Below are 18346 nucleotides of genomic sequence, written 5' to 3'. Positions count from 1 at the left end.
AAATATAAATATAAAGGAAATCATATCGTTAGCATCAAGAATTATATAAAGTATGCAAATATGTAGTAAAAGTGTTGGGAATTATTAAGATGTTCCATATAGTTGACTTTTCAAAAATGTTCGAAATCTAAAGATTAAAAAGATACAACATTTCTCAACATGTATATTGGGGCTTTTGTATATAAACATATTTCTTGTCTACCACATGGGGTTAGGCCACATCCCAGAGAAAATAATGCTATAAAAACTGCCCTGTTTTTAAGAATGACTAGAGAACAACCCTGGTAGAATGAACCACTTATGCTCTGCTGTCTGTAGGACTTACCTATTCTCAGACTTAGAGGACACAGAATCTCAGCTCATGCTTCAGAAAAATAATACACTACTCCCTGGCTCTATTAGATATTGTACTTAAGAACAAAAATAAAATCGATAAATATATAAACTTGAAATGTACACTTCACTGGCATGAAACAGAATTATGTATTAATATTCATATTTCTTTATGAATAACTGCTTAAAATCTTAAGAGTTGTAGAGAGTCTAGGTATCATACGTTTTAAGCCAGTATAAGAACTTCTGACACATAATTGGCTGATCTTTGATGATTTACTGAATACTGGGAATTATAGAATAACTTGTTCTAATTTTGGACTACATTCACATTTTTAAAAGAAAAGCACAGATATTTCATCTATAGGAGGCAGAGTTCTGCTGACAAATATTTCATCTACTAGCCACACAAGATTATTACCACACTTGAAATCTATGTGATTTGAAATGTTAATGAAGTCAGTCTCCTGTTTCTTTTTAATCTTATTTAGTGTAACTATTAGAAAACTGATAATTGTACGTGGCCTACTTTTACTTCCATGGAACAATATTCTAGAGTGTGAATCAGGAGAAAAGCTATTTGTATACATGTTGTAATATCAATTTTAGCTTGTATTAATATCATAAAAATTAATTTTAAATTGATGTACAGAAATAATTTGACAGGCTATGCCTTAAATGGCTAATAGTCATTACTCTTGAGCAGTAAAAATAAGAGATAAAGGTGAAATCCTTATAAATTTATAATATTCTCAATTTTTAAAATACACAATATCTACTTCTTGAATCAAAAATCATTCATGGCATCCATGTTCAACTGTTTTTCAATACAGTGAGGAAAAGATAATCTTTGCAACAACTAGTGCTGAGAAAACCAAATATCAACACACCAATGAGTGAAGCTGGACTTCTATTTCATACCCACATATAAAAATTAACTCTAAATGAATCAAAGACTCAAACATAAGAACTACAACTATAAAACTCTTAGAAGAACACCTTGGGGTAAATCTGCATGAGCATGGATTTGGAAATCAATTCATAGGTATGAATCTTATTATAAGAACAAAGGCAACAACAAAAATTAATAAATTGGACACCACTGAAATTAAAAACTATTGCATATCAAGACACTACCACAAAAATGAAGCCCAGCATGAGAGTACACACCTCCATTCCCAGAGACTGGGGAGGCTGGGGCAGAAAGACCACAGTTCAAGGCCTGCCTCAGCAACTTAGTGAGATAATGTCTTAAAACAGTTAGTAAGTAAGTAAATAAGTAAGTTAATAAATAAATAAATGGCTGATGGTGTAGCTTAGTGGATAAGCATTCCTGGGTTGAAATCCTAATACTGGAAAAGAAAACAAATGACAGTTCAGAAAATGGCAGAATATATTTCTGAATCACATATCTGATAAAATTTTAATTGCCAAAATAGACACAGAACACATAAAATACAACAACAGCAACAATACAATTAAGAAGTAGGCAAATGATTTGAATAAAAACTGTTCTCCCCAAAATGGCCAATATGCACATGACAACATGGTCAACATTATTATTTGTGGGGGACATGTAAATCAAAACCACAATGAGAAACCATTTTACACTCAATTAGGATGATTACAATTAAAACTAAAGCAAAATCAATCAAACAAAAAATCCATAGAAATAACAAATGTTAAGCAAGGATATGGAAAAAGTGGAACTTTATACATTCCTCAGAGGAATGCAAAATGGTACTACTATTGTGAGAGGCATTTGGGTGGTTCTTCAAAAAGTTAAACAGAATTACACACTACCCAGCCATTCTATTCCTAGGTATATGCCAAAAGAAACTCTGATACTTCCACATTAATGTTCACAGGAGAATTATTCACAACAGTTAAAAGATGGAAACAACCAATAGTCCACCCAAGAGATGAATGGATCAAATAAATCTATTACTTTATGCATAATGTAATCATAAAAAGGAGTAAAACTATGAAACATTCCAAGTGGATGAACTTAAAACATATTAAAAGAAATAAGCTAGACACCAAAAACAAAGCATGATTCCACTTACACAGAATAGAAAATACATAGAATCGGTTAGTTCATACATATAAAAAGGAGATTACAAATGCCAGGGAGTTGGGAGAAAAGCACAATGAGGAATTGTTACTTTAATGGGTAGAAAAGAGATTTGGTTTGGGGTGTTGAAAATTTACAGTTGCATGATATTCTGAATGTACTTAATGATCCTGAATTATATACTTAAAAGTGATGAAATGACATCTTTCATGATATATATATATATATATATATATATATATATATATATAAAATCTAAATAAAGAAATCACCTTGAAAATAATATATTGCTCTTTTGTTTATGAATTAACTCAACAAGTCAAAAAGTAACTATACTACATAGTAGCCACTGTGCTAGTTGCAGATGACATAGTATAGAGCAAAACAGAAGGCATTTGTGGCAATAGAAAAATGAACTTTAGTTAGGTGTAACTTTGTAGCAAAATATACATAAGTAACACACATTCAGTGAACTTCATGTTATTCTTAAGTATTCATTCCTTTTGGATTGTTTTAAATAAATAATCTATAATTTAAAATGTTTTCAATAAATGTCAAATTAACTATATAAAACTTTTTTTTCTCCATTGGTTGCATAGAATGCTTCAAAAAGAGGAAACACTGGACATAAGGTTTATTCTAAGGGAAAGTGTAATGTAATAGATAACCTCATGCCTTTATCACATAAAACTTGTAAGTAGATACTTCCATTTTACTATCCAAATTTATGCACTCAAATGCTAAAAGAGTGATAGATTAAACCATACACTATCACACCAGAAAAGCTTCATGAAAGAAAAGTGTTTGGAATAATTGTGTAGATGTGAGGAACCAGTAACAACTGTCCTGGCTGCACTAACGCATGTAATAAAATTGTTCTTACTATATATACACACAGAAAATAATGCTCATAAACAGAGAAAGCTGAATAGTATCTGTAGTTTATATAACAATATTACATTAATACTAATTTCTGGGTTTTTATACTGCTCTAGAGTTATATTATAGATAACACTAATGAGGAAGCTAGAAGAAGGGTACAAGGAATTCTATGTACTATTTTTCAACTTACTGTGAGCCCATAATTATTAAAGCAGCAACAACAGAACTACAGAAAAATGTTGAAAGGAAATGTGCACTGGGAAAAAAGAAGAAATAAAAATGTTTATTACATGATTCTAAGTTTTAAAAAGTTATGGTGGAATTAACATAGGATAAAATAAATAAAACCCACCAAAAAATGTAAGGAAATGTATAAAAGTGGTAATTATCCAAAGTACATGTATGAAGACACGAACTGGGTGTCAACCTACTTTATATACAGAGATAGGAAAAATTGTGGTATTTATGTGTAATAAAAATTGTAAGACAATAAAAAACAAAAATAAAGTACATGTATAAAGACATGAATTGCTATGAACATACTGTATATACAAAGATATGAAAAATTGTGCTCTACATATGTAATAAGAATTGTAATGCATTCCTCCATCGTGTATTTAAAAAATAAAATCAATAAAAAATAGTGTGACTATAAATAATAACATATTGTACACTTTAAAAAATATAGAAAAAAAATTTTGAACGGTTCCATCAAAGGAAAATTATTAATATTTGAGGAAATAGATATGGTTAACTTCATTTGAACATTATGTAATGTATGCACGTATTGAAACATCACAAGATACTTCATTAATATGTAAGTTTTTCTTTTATTAAACTGCCAGTTTTTCCGGGCACTGTGGCACACTCTTGTTATTCCAGTGGCTAGGGAGGCTAAGAAAAGAGGATCCAGAGTTCAAAGCCAGCCTCATCAAAAAAGGGAGGCGCTTAGAGAAACTTAATGAAATCCTGTCTCTAAATAAAACACAAAATAGGGCTGGATATATGGCTCAGTGGTCAAGTTCACCTGAGTTCAATCCCCTGTACCCACCCCACAAAAAATAATAATAAAAAATAAATTGCCAGTTTAATAATAAATTCAAATTACAAAATTTACTGTTATCTGTGAACTTCTCTAAAGGTTGAATTAAATGATAATATTAACAACAAAGGGCTCAGGAAATTAATGAAAAATAATTTTAATTATATGGCCTGTAAATATTTCATTAAATATTTTATGCAGGAATGATATAAATGAGAAGATAAAAGAGTTGAGTTTGCCCTTCTTTAGTGGACATTATTTGGTAGGTGTCCTCCTCAAGATATATTAACTACATATCCTATTGATATCCTTTTTATTTGTTCTTCCAAATTCACATATTTTTACTATATAATTTTCTCCACATTTTTTACTAGTTTAAAATCTTCATTATGACTGAAGTTGACTATAATTTTTTGGGGGCCACCACATTTTCAATCTTCTATTGAATGTTCAATATACTTAGGACATATTACAAACCTTCAGAGCAAGAGAAATGATATAGTACACAAATAGAAAAAGTAAAAATGCCCAATGTGCCCTTTTAACTGGGAATGATTTCATATCACAGGTAAGAGTTGAGGTCAGTCGCTGTCCAAAGAAAAAGGTAAGGATTTCTTGGGCAGTCATAAATGAGACAGTAGCTTTATTCCTAAAACAGGTGGAACTTAAAAAGGCAATAACCAGTAACTAGACAATTCTGTTAAAAAGTTAGAAAATTCTTTCCAGCCTCACTCTATGTGAATAAAATAATGTTTTATATTAAAATACTCTAAAGAAATTGTATTATGTATTGCCTATAAAATGTGTAATATTGAAATGAAAAGTTGTGCTCCATTTGTATACAATGAGTCAAAATGCATTCTGCTGTCATATATAACTAATTAGAACAAATAAACATATTGTACTATCCTGAATAAGCAAACAAATATATTACCTGGCTATTTAACTTCTGATATGCTGCAAATAAGACCAGTCACAGCCCTGAGTATGCAATAGGTTCTTTGCTCCCCAGACCTATGCTCAAATCACTTCCACAGCCTAACTCCCTCCTCTTCCCTGCTTATGTTGTTTAGAAAGACCTCCAATTTCAAGGTCCACCTTTCATCTATCCCAATACAGTCTTCCCTGACAATCTTTTTTATTTCCTCCCCAGCGCCAGGAATCAAACCCAGAGCTTTATGCACACTAGGTAAGCATCCTACAACTGAACTACCACATCCCTAGCCCAAAGACATTGTTTGGTTTATAGGATCGATTTTTTTAACCATATGTGGATAGTACTTGATTACATGCAATTAAAAAACTGTGCCATGCTTTCTTATTATTCTTTGCTAATTTGAAATTTAGCTGCACAATTTGCAAGTTTTATACAAAAGGCTAGACTCCTTGAGATACAGAAAAATGTGAAGTGTTTTTTTTAAACTACCACAGTGCTCAAAAAGGGAGTCATACAATTGCTGAATATGACATAATTTCATTATGATGATTAGAATTTCATGATATTTACAAAGACCCTGAAAAAATCATATCCATCTCATGTTTTATTATATTTATAACGTTATTATATACACCAAATATTCCTTCTAACACTAAATATTTTTAAATGAATATTATTTAATAGGCCCTCTACATTCATTTTATCTATATCCTAGTAACTAAATCATAGCTTTATTACATCTAGGAGATACAACAGTGTATTCTTTTCTTTTGTACCATCTGACTAAACTGTATCAGATTTGAGAAAAAAATGAAAAAATTAAATGTTCAAAGGCCAGGTCACTTGAAAAGGAAAGATCTTTCTTCAGTTGTGGTTCTTTTGTAAGTGCTGTCTTTAAAAGTCCTGGGTAAGGTCTTGATCACATCAGTGATGTCACTAAAATCCATTTTACTTAAGTATATGAAATATTTAGGAAAGAATAAAGTCAAACAAAACCACAAAATAATTCATGCTAGTAACTTCATACATAGATCTTAAACTAAGAGACTTTATTTTTCTTATACATTTTTAGGTCTTAATCAGAACAAAAATGATTTATTAGGCATGCATTTACTTAATCAGTGCTTCATGTTAGAAAGCACTTAAATATTGAGAGATATAATTTTTTGCATAAAGTTTCTCAATTTATAAAAGCATTTTTTCTATTGACAGATAATGCACAGAAAAATGAAAGTGACATCTGCTAAGCTTTACTATGAAAACTTGAAGAAATCCTATGGGATAACATCACTCAATTTTTCCTGCAGTACTTCTCATGGAAACTTCCTTTAAAAATATCTGGAAATAATTAGAAACTATTACAGTACCTAAAAAAATTTACTTGAAAACTAAATCTGCTATTCATCAAAGAACACAGTATGCTAAGAATAATGTATAGGAAAAGAAGTACATATCTCAAGTAATAGAAAGCACTGCAATCACAGCCCAGTGTTGAATATGAAACAAAAATATGACAAAAAATGGTATCATACCTGTGACTGCAGAGGAACTTGTAGGAAACACTAATACCTTTGTCAAATGTAATACAGATCAATTATTTCACCATAGTTCATTTCATTTCAAAATGGCAAAAAACTGATTTTTTAATAAAGATGCTAATTGTAATTTTCATAATAATTAAAAATAAGAAAGAAAATTCTCAAAATTTATTTTTCTGTTATAGAACCTATAGGCAAGAATTTGTCTGGAATCTAGTCAAAATTGTTTGGGGTATCCTGTGGGATAATAAATGCATCATAATAATGCTAATATGTTCTTTTAACTCAAGATTTGTTCTCTACAGAAATGTAAAATTCCACTGGGAGGTAGACTGGATGCCATGTCCGTTGCAGTTTAAAAGGCTGCCCATATGAATTAAATTATCCTTGACAAGTACCTTCAGACACTTGTAATACAATATTATGTAAATTTATACCATATTTTGGACACAAACTATTGGCCAAAAGTAATTTTGTTCAAAAGCTCAGATAAGAAGGAAAGAAAATCTAATATACCTAATAATACATAGTAGTTAACATGAAATTTCCAAAATGAAAATGAAAAGCATAAAAATAAAACTATCTAATGTGCTATAGTAAAGAAAAACAAAATGATGCAAAAAATGTTGCATTCCCTTTTTTCTTCTCAATCCTTAGATGCTTACTTCTCTCCAACAAAATTTGATTTTTTGATGGCTTATCTAAATTTGAGAATAAGGGCATATTTTAAGCAGATAAAGTGGAAAATTCCATATGCACTGAAAAGTTGTTTTAATGAGTAATTAAATCACAGTGGAGATAATACTGTTGTATTTCTAACCATTGGGGAAAAATCATCAATATATAGATCAATATATAGAACATACATCTAGATATTTACTGATGCATATTTTAACCATTGTTATTAGTACCAGTACTGCTCATCATCATATGGAGCTATCAATAATTTCAAGGGGATGATTATAAAAGAAAGCCAAAATAGCTCAAGGAGCTGCAGCTTTAAAGATTCATCAGAAATGCCTTCTGTTTGGCACCAAGACAGCCTACGAAATGGCTAATTCTACAGGGATCAGCTCCATCGTAGAAGAGATGCATTAAGGGCTGTAGAATAGAATGCTGCTTAGGGAGAACTATGCCAAGCAATCTTCACAGTATCATTAACTGCATTTATTTCTCCTTATCAGAGGTCCACTACTGCAGTATGGTAGCCCTGCTAGTATGAAATTAGAATACAAATCATCATGAATTTCAGTAATAGATAAAAAGAGCAGAATATTTTAAGAAATTTTGAAGACATAGCCATTCTTCTCTATATGTCCACAAAACCAAGGTTTTAAACATATGTGTTGTAACTAGTGCTCTACAATAATGGTTTTACAAGCTTAATTTCACAGTAGACTAATAAACTTCCTTCATCTGAATTGAACTAAAGGAGGATTTCTCACATGCTTTTTAAAAAATCTTTTCTGGAAGGCAGTATTATTAGTCTAACAGAAAATAACAAAATAACTGGACTTATGTTTTATGATCATACCTTTTAAAGACACATAAATAAGGTATATTTAATCAATGAAATGCTCAATACATTAAAGTTTTTCAGACTGTTTAAAATACTCTTGCATTATTTCAAAAATTCAATTTAAAAATCCAACTGAGAGACATGTTTATAATTTTGCTTGCTGAAACATTGAAAGAAAGTGCACTGCAAAGACAGCTTAAATTTCTCACTCTTCCTTTCAATCAATATCTGAGGCAAAGTTTCATCTCTAGGGCCCTTAATGGCAGGAATTCCTGGAGCCAGCAAATGAGTAATGTTAAACCTATGATTAGATGATGAGGCCATCAAAGACACTAGACCCTAATGCTACATTCCTCTTTATTTCTCTGAACTGCAGCAAAACTCAGTGGTAAGGAAGGACTTCTAAACAATTTTTTTTCTATAAAAGCCATTAAAAAACGATTCTCATGAACCCCAAAGGTCCAGACAGATCTCATGGGATATCTTTCGAACTCAGGACTTCAGAATTACATGACAAAATTTTCAAATGCCCTGCAGATGAACTCCTGCCAGGGATGATGCTGTCTGTAACTTCTTCCATATCAATATTCTTCATGGCTAAAACAGAACTGGACCTGGTGATTATCATTCACAAAAGTAAACCTGAAAACCTGATTTGTACTGGAAATCAATAGGTAAGTATTTTGTTTGTTTGTTTGTGGATGTTTTAAAGGATCAGTTAAAGTCATACTGTTGTTTATTTGAGTAAACTGTGGTTTTAGGCAGACCTCAGGGCAGTTTCGAGAAACAGTTTAGATGTGTTATTCTTTCTATTGTGAAAACCAGGGATAAATGTAATAACTACCTATTGTAAACATGTATAAGCTCCTGTTTTGTTCTGATATTACAAAATATTTAATATCTATAATCAGGAATACCAGGAGACTTGACAGAGCTGATGAGAGGAAAGACCATTAAGTTTCTATTATAGTTACCAGAAAAAACAGTAATATATACTTTCTCTTAGGTTCCTAGAATTGTTAAGAATAAATAATATCAACAATTTAATTCTGTATTTGATTCTGATATTAAAGATAAATAACATTAAGTAAATTTTTAGAATTTACTGACATATACAAATAACACCTTTTAAAAAACCGAAAGTAGCATATAAAAGTGTATTATATATACTGTTTGGCTCCTGAGTTGGGAAAAAAAAGACTTAGTTTTTATTACCTCTAATCTAATAAGAAGAACCAATGTAATTATTAAGTTTAAACATTATAAATAATACTGTATTATTTTTAAAATAATAAGGTACAATATCAAAAAACCATAACAAATACACACATAAACACACACGCACACACCCCATATACACAGATGAAACAACAGGGAACAATGGAAGAACATGAAGGACAGGAGAGATTACAACAGCTAAAGTGAGCATAAGAGTGAAATGGAGAAGACAATAGTTACATGGTTAGATCATCTACATACTAATATAGTCCGACAAATGATTTTCATCATTTCTGCATTAAGAGATGGCAGTTTTAAATATTATACATGTATACATACACACACATTTTATCACACACACATTAAAAAATCCTCATATAGTTTAATGTAATCAAGTGAATGAGATTTTGTACCTGAGAGCAAAGCAGCATAACAAGCTCAACCACGGATGTGCTGGACTTCATGCAAACAAGGCCTACAACAAAGATTAAAACAAAATAAAATTACAACAGTAGAAATCGTCATTCGAAGTGGATGCATTATATAGTTTTGACCAATAAAAACCTTACTTTAAAATATAACTCCTAAATAAAGAAAATGGATACACATTCACTAGCATACACTTTAACATTAATTTTTAACACTTCCAGACATTCAAGATGATGGGAAAACTACTAAAAATGGCCTCATGTTTCAGTTATCATTTGGTGGCGATATTTTTAAATATTTAAACAAGGTGAGAGCTGATTATTGAAACTGATAAGCTGGTAATAGAGGCTTTTACTCCAAATACATTTGCTATGTGATGGTCTCCTGGAACAAAGAACAAAACTCGCATAGGATCTGCCTAAACTTTCTTCTGAAAGACTAATTTACAAAGAGGTGATTCCTCTTTGCTTATAAAATGCTTCCAAACTCTCAGAGCAGATACCAGGGGAAAAAGTAAAACTTAAATGTAATGTGTATGTAATATGAGCAGTATTCCAGGATTACTCACTATCTGCTGGGCATTGTGTTAACTATTGTATGTACAATTCTCATTTGATTCTCATCAAGCTCTGCAACATAGTATTCTTTCCATTTTACAGGTAAGAAAACTTTCTTTCTACAAACACATTACCTAGACTTTTTCTAACTAAAGGGGTGATGGCCATATAACACTGTATATAATAAAATAGATCATAATAACTAGTTTTTACAAATGCCAACATATAAGAGAATGTAACCAAGAATTAATTCCAATCTCTGGCTAAGAGTAAATTAATCATCTTTGCTAGTTTAAAATATATTTCTAAGAGTTTCAGTGTTTATTTTAAACTAAAAGAACTTAATAAATGAGTTGGTTTTTTCTTGGTTTTGAGGACAAACGTAATCAATAAAAGCATCCTAAAGTAAGAAATGTCTTGGTCTTATATTAGTTATTAAATGTAAAGTTGAAGAAAAACTGTTTATATATATGTATATATACATATATAAATTTTTGTAGACACTAGCACAAATATTTATTGTAGGTAGTGGATAAATAATCTTTTGTGCCCATTTTACTAACAACTCTATCCTTATTGTACAGACAGAACAAGCTGTAAAAAAGCACTGGTATTCCATCTTATCAGATCTTTGGGCAGACAGTTAACAAATGAAATAAGAGACAGATGTGAAAAGCTCATTTAAGAGACAATCAGTGTAATTGATCAGCAATTCTCATGCTCAGAAGCTAGAGAGTCAGAAAGATTAATGGAACATTTATCACCTGTTGGCTGTACAACTATTTGAATTCTGAGAAAACCTTCAGTTAAAAGTAATAGAATTATAATTAATATGTGTAAGCATATCAACCTAATGTGAGTTTGATGTGAAGAATTATTCAACATATATTCTCAATATTAATTTTTAGGACAAAATATCTTGAAGTAGAAAGTAGGAGAAAAATGTGCAATTCCCTCAATATCTCCTAGATAAATTTTTAACAAACTTCTAAAAAGCCCCTATGGAATAGGAACATTCATAGTCCTTAGAAATATTATCATTCCATTGTAAGAAAAATATAAACAAACACTTCATAAATGCCCTTTGACAAAGGGATGACAGAAATTGATGAGACAACAAAACTGCATTTCCTAAACAGTACTTTCACTATTTTGAAAAAGGCCATTGTGATTTCAACTCCATAGAATCTCACCTTTACTAATGTGTTTTGCCCAATTAGTTTGGACAGAGAAAACTAATGATTTCTCCTCAAAGAAAGAAATAAGAAAGACACTAATTTTGACGATAAGAACAAAAGCAATGGCCATGGGGAGATTTATCTATCTACCTTCAAAAATTACATAGTTCCATTAAAAGTATTTCAATGTGTTAATGAGTATTAACTAAAACAAGTAAAAGCCAATGTTTTGCTAGAGATAATGAAAATATAAGCATTATCTGATGATACTTTATCTTTATGATAAAATAGCACCCATATTTAAAAATTTAAGACATATGTAATAAACATGGTATTGCATAACTTTAATCAAATGCTCAAGAAAGTCAAATTTCTCTTTCTATAAATAACTATAAATGTCAGAATTAACACTTAAGCTGTATATACATATGGCAAATATTTACAAGTGAATGTCTCTATAAGTTTATTATTTTTATATCTGGAAGGAAATTCATAATTAAATGGACTCATTTGATATCTCTGTATGTAGGCAAAGTACAGTGTTAGCACTTAAAAGTAAAAATAGAAATATATGACATTGACACTTTTGTAAGTACTCTATACTACAATTCAAATATAAGGTTTTCTCAAATTTGCATGCTTTATAATCTATTTTTATAAATGTCTCCTTTGGTTCTCTTTGAACTAGTTATCATTATTTCATTTAATACTTTTTAAAAAATGAAGCCCAAGATGTTTCATTCAGTGAGTGATAGAATTTGTATAGGAAGTCAAGGAATCTAATTAGAAAGCGGATTTTTATGTTGGTTACATTGCTGCATGAATAACACCACACTAAAATGATGGCAACATACAATCATGAGAAAGGTCATGAAGGTTAATTGCAACTTGGATGACTGACAGTTTTCACATGGAAGGGAACATATGTTGGTCCAACATAGGGGAAAAAGTCAATACCTTATGTAAAAAATACAGAGGAAGGAAATAAGAAATATCTGAAAAGACCTTTAAAACTTGAGGGATGGATAACTAGAGCACAGGAGGAGTTAAAAGTGGAACTGGATGTTTAGGTTAAAATTGGAAGAGATACAAACTGAAAGAAAGTTACAAGTGGATTTGAAGTTAAGAGGAAGAATCTGGAGCAAGTTATAAAAAAACAGAAATGATACTAAGGACCAGTTATGGCATCCTATTCCATGATGACTATGTATTCACTGTCAATTAAGAAGTGGCCCCCAAAGAAAGAGATGTGGATATGTGTATCCCCAACAAAAATCCAGTTAGTAGTAGGGGTCAATTAGAACATTTTCAGCAGAAAATATATATTCACCAGAATAAGTATTCTAGTCAGAAAGAATATCCAATTGCTGTAAACCATACTTATTAGCATAAAACTAGTAACTGAGACAATAAACACAGGAGGATCTAACTGGAAGAAGGCTTGCAAATAATGGATATTCTAATGGTGAAGAAATTCTCTAGTAAGAATTTTTAGTAGGTTATGAACTATATTGCTGCAAGATGAAGTCAGCTGGGTAACTAAGATAAAAATAACTCAGGAAGATTAATTAGGTAGACACATTTGAAGTGGTCTAGATACAAATAGCAAACAAAATGGTTATGTGGATAAGTCAACATACAAAATTGGTAGTTATTTTGGGTTCACTCTTACTAGGGACAGGAAGTTAGTTTCTAGTTCCAGAACTATACTCTCTCCCCATTAAAAAAAAATAATAAGTAAAACCCACAACAAAGATAAACCAGATTAGAAAATCACTAATCTCTATATGAAGTTTAAGTTTGGCCTTCGGGACAATCATCAATACAGAGACTACGGAAAGGTGCAGTGATGCAGTTGTAATAAAGTGTGGTCAGTGAGTCCAACTGTGGGACTGACTTTATGCACTGGTTGAATTTGAAGTTCAAGTGAAAGAATTCTTAAGCTTCAAAATAATGTGAAGAACTTCCATCTCTGGCAGACTATTTCTCATGGTGGGATGTGAAATTGATGAGTATTATAGGAATAAGAAAGAAATGAAACTCCTGGATGGGACTCAGTTTTATGTAACATTAATTTTTTTTTTTTTTAGGAAGGGGCCTCTTCCAAAAGAGGAGACTATGACAGATACCTATGAATATAGGTGCTTTGAATATATTCTCTATAAATGTTAATTGAATCAAATCTAGAAACCATCATTTACTAACTACTGTTAGTGAAAGAGAAAAAACTAAGTGAGATTTTGAGGACAGGTAAAAGCATTTTTAAGAACAAGAACCCAATTATGCAAAGAAGCATGTAGTGAGCACAGAAAATGTAGATATTATCACTAGTACTGAGTTAAAAAAAAGGGAAGTGAGACCATGTGAATAAGTAATGACAAGTAATTATGATGTAGAAAAGTAGGACATTTACTGAGAATGCAGAGTAATGATGTGGACTAGAAAGGATGAAAGAAATGGCCCACAACACTTCACGTGCCTCAGTTTAAGTGCTATGTACCTGGTAATTTTTTTAAAATTCTTTATTCTGTGTAGTCTTCACATGGTGTTGTGAAGCATTTTAAGAGACAGCACACACTAGAAAGAGTGTCTTTAGGACCCCTGCAATGCTTACACATCTCTCAGCACAATAGCCATGTCCTATGTTTTTCATTATTCTTTTATGTTTTTATTTAAATCAGAAACATGCAGTTTATTTTCTCATCCCATCACTGTGGTAGGCTCCCATCTATAAAAATTGATTTCAGTGTTACTCTTAGAGTCATTGAACTAGCTAAGGTCAAAACCTCAAAAATCAGCGAAGTAAGCAATTGTTGTCTTTCTACTTAAAGAAACAAACAAAACAAAACTGAAAAAAAAAAAGAAATCAGCATTACAATAATGTCTGAAATAACAATAATGTCTTACATTTTCATTATTGTTTCTATAAGCAATATTAGCATGCATGGGTAGTATTATTCACTGTTTGGACTTGGCCTCTCAAGAACGCCCATATGTTCTCTCAGAGATATTAATTTTAGAAGATTACAAATGAACTAGTTTGTGATCAGTAATTTAAAGAAACTAAAAACATTAAGTGCATGGATAAAAAAGACTTTTTATATGTAATTAAATGATTACAGCTTACTTTCATATTACACTTGTAAATATTAGCTGAAGGGAAAAAAACACTTGAACAACTATGGAGACAGTGAGAGTTCATACATTCATTCATTTCTATAGTTCACCAAAAACTCAGCTAGCACAAACTTATGACTTTAGAATAGGGACAAAATTGAAATCTCTGGATATGCCATAAATATCAGTGTCAGCAATCTTTTTCTGCAAAGACCTAGATATGAAATATTTTAGACTTTGTGGCCATAAGCTTCTCTCATAACCACTCACCTCTCCTTTGTGCCACTGTAGTGCAAAAAACAACCATAGATAATGCATTAAAAAATAGGGCTGGATTGCAATCAAACTACTTATTCATCTCAAGGCATATGTGTATCAAATATATGCACACTTATACATATATACATTTATAGATTTTTTTTAAACTTCAGGGGAAATTACTTTAGATATTTGCCCAAGAGACTTTATTATTCCCAAACTGAAAAAAGTGAAAAATGAAAGCTTCCTTGTATATCACAAAGTTAATCATCAGCAAAATTTCGCTTGAGTAATAGGATGCTATTTACAATCTATATTCTATCTAGTGTAAATATGTGTCACCAAAGGCTTAGTAAATGTGCTTAATGGAGCTACACCCAACTGCCTGAAACACTATAAAACATGCCAAATACGCAACTGTAAAACACATCTGGCTTTAAGGTGCTCACTAAGGAATTTCAGGCATTTATTTTAATAACATAAATGTGGTTTAGCTTTTTAAAAATCATTAATTAATAGTACTGTCTTACATAAGATAGTCTCAAAGATTTATAAAGAATTAATATTAATTTGAATGCAATTTCAAAGTGATTTGACATCTCATATTTCCCCATGGAAATCCATATATTCAGAAGTCACAATCCATTTCCAAAAAGGAATCACTGACTAAATGTTTTTAAATTTTAAGTCTAGAATATTTAGATTGTTGGGGAACAAAGTTACTTGTCACTATAGTTACACAATACTCAAATATTTATCTTGACTGATTTATTGAAATAAAGTTTCTAATTTTTTTTTTGTCATTGTGCTAGTATAGCCTAGGAATTTCGTTGATATTTTTGGAATAATGCAGGTTTAAAGTTTATAAGACTCAGATAATTCTTCCACAGAATGACTCTAAGGTAATGGTTCCTACATAGATTTTATTAGTGAGCAAGTTGTAGTATGACTTGAGCTGAAAAGAATATTCTAATGAGCTTACTAGCATTATTGCTAACAAAACATAAAAAGTGTTTTTTCCATAAATTCTTGCTATTCGGTTTAGCTCTTCTCATCTTCAAGTAACTTTCACTTCTGTTTGCACGTTCCTTTGAAATACTATTTTTCATTTACACACACAAAAAAATGAATTACAATTTCTGATTTACTTGGTATTAACAAGTTTAGGGTTAGATGTCTCTCAAAACATTTTCATTGATAAAATTTATTTAAGACATTACAATTAATACTGTGCATCAGGCCTTGCTTTGAGAAAAAACCTGGAACTATGAGAAATTCAGACAACACAATTGAGAGGGCTAACAGCTGGTTACTGAGATACTTCAGACAAATACATTTTGATGAAAGAATCTAGAAAAATTTGTGCTGAAAAAGGAATTAAAGTAGAATACTATACTTTCAAGAACACAAAGCAATTATTTATGTTTTATTGAGGTCTGCATATGACATACTTTTATCTACATTAGATTCAAGTTTTCACTACAAAGGTGATTGACCTTTTCTAGACTTCCTGATTTAATCAAACAGCAAGTAAAAAGGATGAAATAAGGGAAATAAGAGACATTTTCACTATCATAAATCATCTGAACCTTGCAGTTCTCTTTGGGTTATATTTAATTATACAACCAACTATTATTCCTACATCGCTCCTCTGTACCTACTTTCTACCCTTCTCCCTGAGCTCCTTTAAATTCCAAAAGCCTCAATTAAACTCTAAAACTATTAACCTGTGTCTGGTTCAAAACTGATGTTGGACAAAAGACTCTGGACCCCAATAATTATCAAGACTGAAACATGTGTCTTAAGCATGCAGGTAATTAAAAGAAATAAAGGTAATCAAAAGAGGAGAAAATATGCCAAGTTTAATAAATAATTCAATTATGTGATTCATTACATTAAAAAAAACATGGCTCATAATAATGTCTTCATAATAAAATAGATTCTATGAAAGATGGATTCACCTTTTTAAGTGTATAATTTGTAGTTATATTTTCAAACTACCTAAATTTTAATATTTATTTAAATCTCAAATGAATATATTGAATAATTTAAGGTTCTCAAGTTTGAATAAACTTAAAAATGTTTTACTAGTAATAACACCTTTAAATTCTTTATTTAATGTATTCAGAAAAAATATTGATGTTTTCTCCTTCAAATACTTAAATAAATATACCAAATAAATTGGAAATACTATGTATTCGTTTCATAATAATGCATTCATAAAGTCAAAACCAAAAATCTAAAACAATTAGTAAGTTATTTGATAATTACTGTGATAAAGGAATAAACAGCCAAAAAGAACATGATTTTGGGTTAAAGTAAGCTTAGGTAGCAGTCAGTCAGGTGAGCCTCATTTATTTTCAAGAGTATATTCACTTTATACCATAATTATAGGCTTATATTGCTGAAATACCACAAGAAAACAAACTAAACCTTCTCAAAAGCTTTTATCTGTGCTGAAAGTAATGAATTCTCAAATTTGACCCAAGTTGAAAATTCTTTACAAACCACTCCATTTAAAGCAAAATATTAACTACAGATGAGAAATCAGTCCAGTTTTATTCATTTTTAACAATAAAATAGGTTCTTGGAAGTTTCTTCAATTTTATAATATATAATATCTCAAAAGACACAGAAATTATCATGAACATAGAATTCAATGTAGGAATAATTTATAGACATATATGCTGTAAACTGTACATACAAAAAATGTATATCACTGAAATAACAGAATTATTTTGCCTAACCAGAATATCATATATCCAATTCACATCTAGCCACAATTCAGAAAGAGGTCAAAGAGACACTGTTATACACCAGAAAACTGTCTAATAATGATACAACAAATAGGTCCGTATTGAAATAAAAAAAACTTATAGTAGAAAACATTAGATATATTTATGAACAAAAAAATAAATGGTACTTTTTACTTGACATTTCTTTGAAATACTATTTTTTATTCACACATACAAAATGGATTACAATTTCTAACTTATTTGGTATTAATAAGTTTAGGGTTGGATGTCTCTCAAAACATTTTCACTGTTATGATTTATTTTAAACGATACAATTAATAATCTGCAATAGACCTTGCTTTGAAAAAAACCTGGAACTATGAAAAATTCAGACAACACAGTTGTTGAATTGAGAGAGCTAACAGCCAGTTATAGAGATACTTCATACAAATATATACTGACGAAAGAATCTAGAAGAATTTTTAATGAAAAAATTTAAATAGAATACTATACTTTCAAAGAACATAAA

At 30.5% G+C, this 18346-nt stretch overlaps 1 protein-coding gene across 1 annotated transcript in view; it reads right to left on the bottom strand.

The window, feature by feature from the left end:
• The window catches only part of Nbea (neurobeachin), a 620123-nt gene that overhangs the window by 307651 nt on the left and 294126 nt on the right, over window positions 1-18346 (bottom strand). The window contains exon 34 of the mRNA XM_077795156.1: window positions 9957-10018. Within this exon, the coding sequence (XP_077651282.1) occupies window positions 9957-10018 (62 nt within the window). The remainder of the gene's footprint in view (window positions 1-9956; window positions 10019-18346) is intronic.

The sequence above is a fragment of the Urocitellus parryii genome, chromosome 2 (assembly GCF_045843805.1).
Source record: "Urocitellus parryii isolate mUroPar1 chromosome 2, mUroPar1.hap1, whole genome shotgun sequence".
Taxonomy (NCBI): domain Eukaryota; kingdom Metazoa; phylum Chordata; class Mammalia; order Rodentia; family Sciuridae; genus Urocitellus; species Urocitellus parryii.
This window is presented reverse-complemented; position numbering and strand designations above follow the sequence as displayed.